This window comes from Camelina sativa, chromosome 7 (assembly GCF_000633955.1).
Source record: "Camelina sativa cultivar DH55 chromosome 7, Cs, whole genome shotgun sequence".
NCBI lineage: Eukaryota > Viridiplantae > Streptophyta > Magnoliopsida > Brassicales > Brassicaceae > Camelina > Camelina sativa.
This window is the reverse complement of record NC_025691.1, coordinates 11356443-11359230: the sequence shown is the minus strand read 5'-3', so window position 1 is coordinate 11359230 and position 2788 is coordinate 11356443. Positions and strand designations below refer to the sequence as shown.

General features: G+C 37.1%; 1 protein-coding gene across 1 annotated transcript; it reads left to right on the top strand.

Moving 5' to 3' along the window:
• LOC104700942 (thionin-2.1-like) lies at positions 1735-2567 on the top strand. Its single transcript, XM_010416553.2, has 3 exons — positions 1735-2053; positions 2154-2231; positions 2326-2567. Exons 1-3 carry the CDS (start codon positions 1828-1830, stop codon positions 2400-2402), a joined length of 381 nt encoding a protein of 126 aa, XP_010414855.1. The 5' UTR covers positions 1735-1827; the 3' UTR covers positions 2403-2567.

Below are 2788 nucleotides of genomic sequence, written 5' to 3'. Positions count from 1 at the left end.
CATCTTTATGGAATCAACAAGAGCTTCAAATGCTGACCGACCCCACGGATACGTCTTCATTGCTTCATCATCAAAAACTCTTTTGGCACTTTCATATGGAATTCTAGAGTTATGATGCAAACCATAAAGTCCAATGTGTTGAAGAAGCAACAGCCCCAACCATTTACGATGATCAAGGTTAACCCATCCCCGGCACACTTTTAATGCTTCCCTGAGTTCAACTAGCGTTGGACCTGCCCCACCAGGCACTTTCAAAAGTCTGAAGAACTCTTTGTGTTCCTCTTCAAGTTCAAACCGTTAAGTAGGCATTGGGTCTATGTTTAACCCCGTCACATAATGAAATTCATTCAACCCAAACCTGATAGGTTGACCGCCGACCACAAACCAAAGCTCCTTCTTATGTACCCTTAACTGGTTACATAGTAGGAAATGTACAACCTTACCAGACCAGACGAAATGGCTATCAACTAGATTAGAGATTATTCCAATATGTACAACCTTCGTTTTTTCCCACGCATCCTGTCCTATTGATTCCCTGATCTGAGTGAATTCTTTCATCCTGAAATTGGTATTAATATCTCTACACTCTATATTAGAGTTTCCTTCAGCGAATAGTCTAGGGGGGTAATCCTTTGCTTGTTCTTCAGAAATATTCACCATCGACATCTGTTATAGTTCATAAGTAAATCATAAAATAAATCAGCCATAACATAAAACAAAATCAGCCATAATATAAAACAAACTCATACACAAAGCATAACATAACTCAGCCACAAACACATAACTCAGATCTAAAGCACAAAATATCTCAGTCACAACTCAGCCGTAACTCAGCCGTAACTCAGCCGCAAAATAAAACAAACAGTAAATCAGTCATCGAATCGAATAAATCTAACAAATCAGCCGTAAACCCTAAAATAACTGAGCCGCAACATAAAACAAAAAGTAAATCAGCCATCGAATCGAATAAATCTAACAAATCAGTCTTCATTAACAACGGCGACAATCAGCCGTAAATCATCGAAAAAACCCACATTCAGCCGGAAAACTTGAAATTAAACAGTCGACACATACCGGATAGACGAAGACGAAGAAGACGAAGAGAGAGAGAGAGAGCGACGACGAAGAAAGAGAGTGCGATGACGAAGATAGAGAGAACGAGTAAAGACGGCGAGATATGACGGCGAGAGATGACGGCGGGAGATTGATGGCAAGAGAGTGGACAATGACAGTATATCGCTGGCGACGAGAGACGAGATTTCGATAAAAAAAATTTTCTCGGTTTGTGAACAGTTAAAACTATTCACTTTCCCTCTCTTTGATATAAACAAGAGAAAACAAAACTGTGGATCTAAAAAAAATTGCTTAATGATGTGTTAAATCATATCTTATGTGTATTTTAATTTGCTCATGTATATTTTTTTTTTAATTTTTTACTCAAATTCAAAAAACAAAACCAAAGGGTAAATTGTAATTACACTCAGGACACTAAACATTCTAGTTATTTTTAAAAGATTTATAGATATGAGTAATAAACCAACTTTTGGATAACATTCTAGTTTCTTCAATCAAACGTCAGAAGGTTAGAGATAAGTTGGTTCAAACGAAGAAACACAAAAATCACGTTTGTAACTACTTGACTTTTTTTTTCTCACATGAGACTCTCATGTCTAAGTCTAACTAACTAAATTCTCGTCACAATGTTTCCTAGTATTTAAGCAAGTCTGGTATCAAGACCACTTCATCAATACAAGTAAACAAGCTTATAAGTGTTTTCTTTATACGTATAAACATCTTGTGATCAAAACAAGTAACCATTCAAAAAAGATGAAAGGAAAAACTATGATTTTCAGTTTGCTCATAATGAGTCTGCTCATGGCACAAATTCAAGTAGAAGCAAGGACCTGCTGCCCGTCCACCAAAGCTAGAAATGGTTTTAGTATATGTCTTATGGCGGGGTCTTACTCCAAGAAAAATTGTATTTCAATGAATGGATGTCAAGCATCTGATACATGCCCTCCCGGCTGGGAAAACGGCATTCTGGAAAACTCAGGTAAATGGGAAAATGTCTTTGACATTATTTGTTAAACGATCGATCAAGGTTTTATTTTTGATGCAAATATATATATATATATATATATTTCTTGACTCAGGTGATGTTGTTAATGAGTACTGCAAGTTAGGGTGTGAAACTTCTGTTTGTGGTGCCATGAACACTCTCAAAAACTCTGGTAAAGCGAACTCCCCAAGTCATTTTTATTATTATCTCGTAAGAATAATGGACAAGAAACAATAATCCATTCTAATATTTGTTTTGGTGACTAGATGCAAGTGAGATTGTGAAAGGATCGCTTGAACAATGCGCTAAGGCATGTTCTACTTTCTGTACCAAGAGCTCTTAAGTCAAACTTGTAACAGCCTAGAGTACTGTTCTAATTGTGGTCTATGTGACAAAAAATGCTAGACTCTTGTAATGTGCATGTGTCGTCAAAGGCTGTCGATCTCTAGATTGCACATGCCCTCTACTTCCCTATCATCTTAATAAAGAATAACCTGTCTTTTATTAATCTTCTTCTCTCGAAACATTTTCATTTGCTTTCCACTAATTAATTTTTATTATTCTACACAAAGAAGATAGTATGAGATCTCGTAAGACAAAGATTGTGATTTTTGCTGATTAAGTGAATCCACAAACCAGTCTAACCGGAGGATGATAAGATATCAATAGGCATGTCAATTAGGGCTAAAGCCCGCGGGCTGGCCCGGCCCGGCCCTGAAAAACACCGGG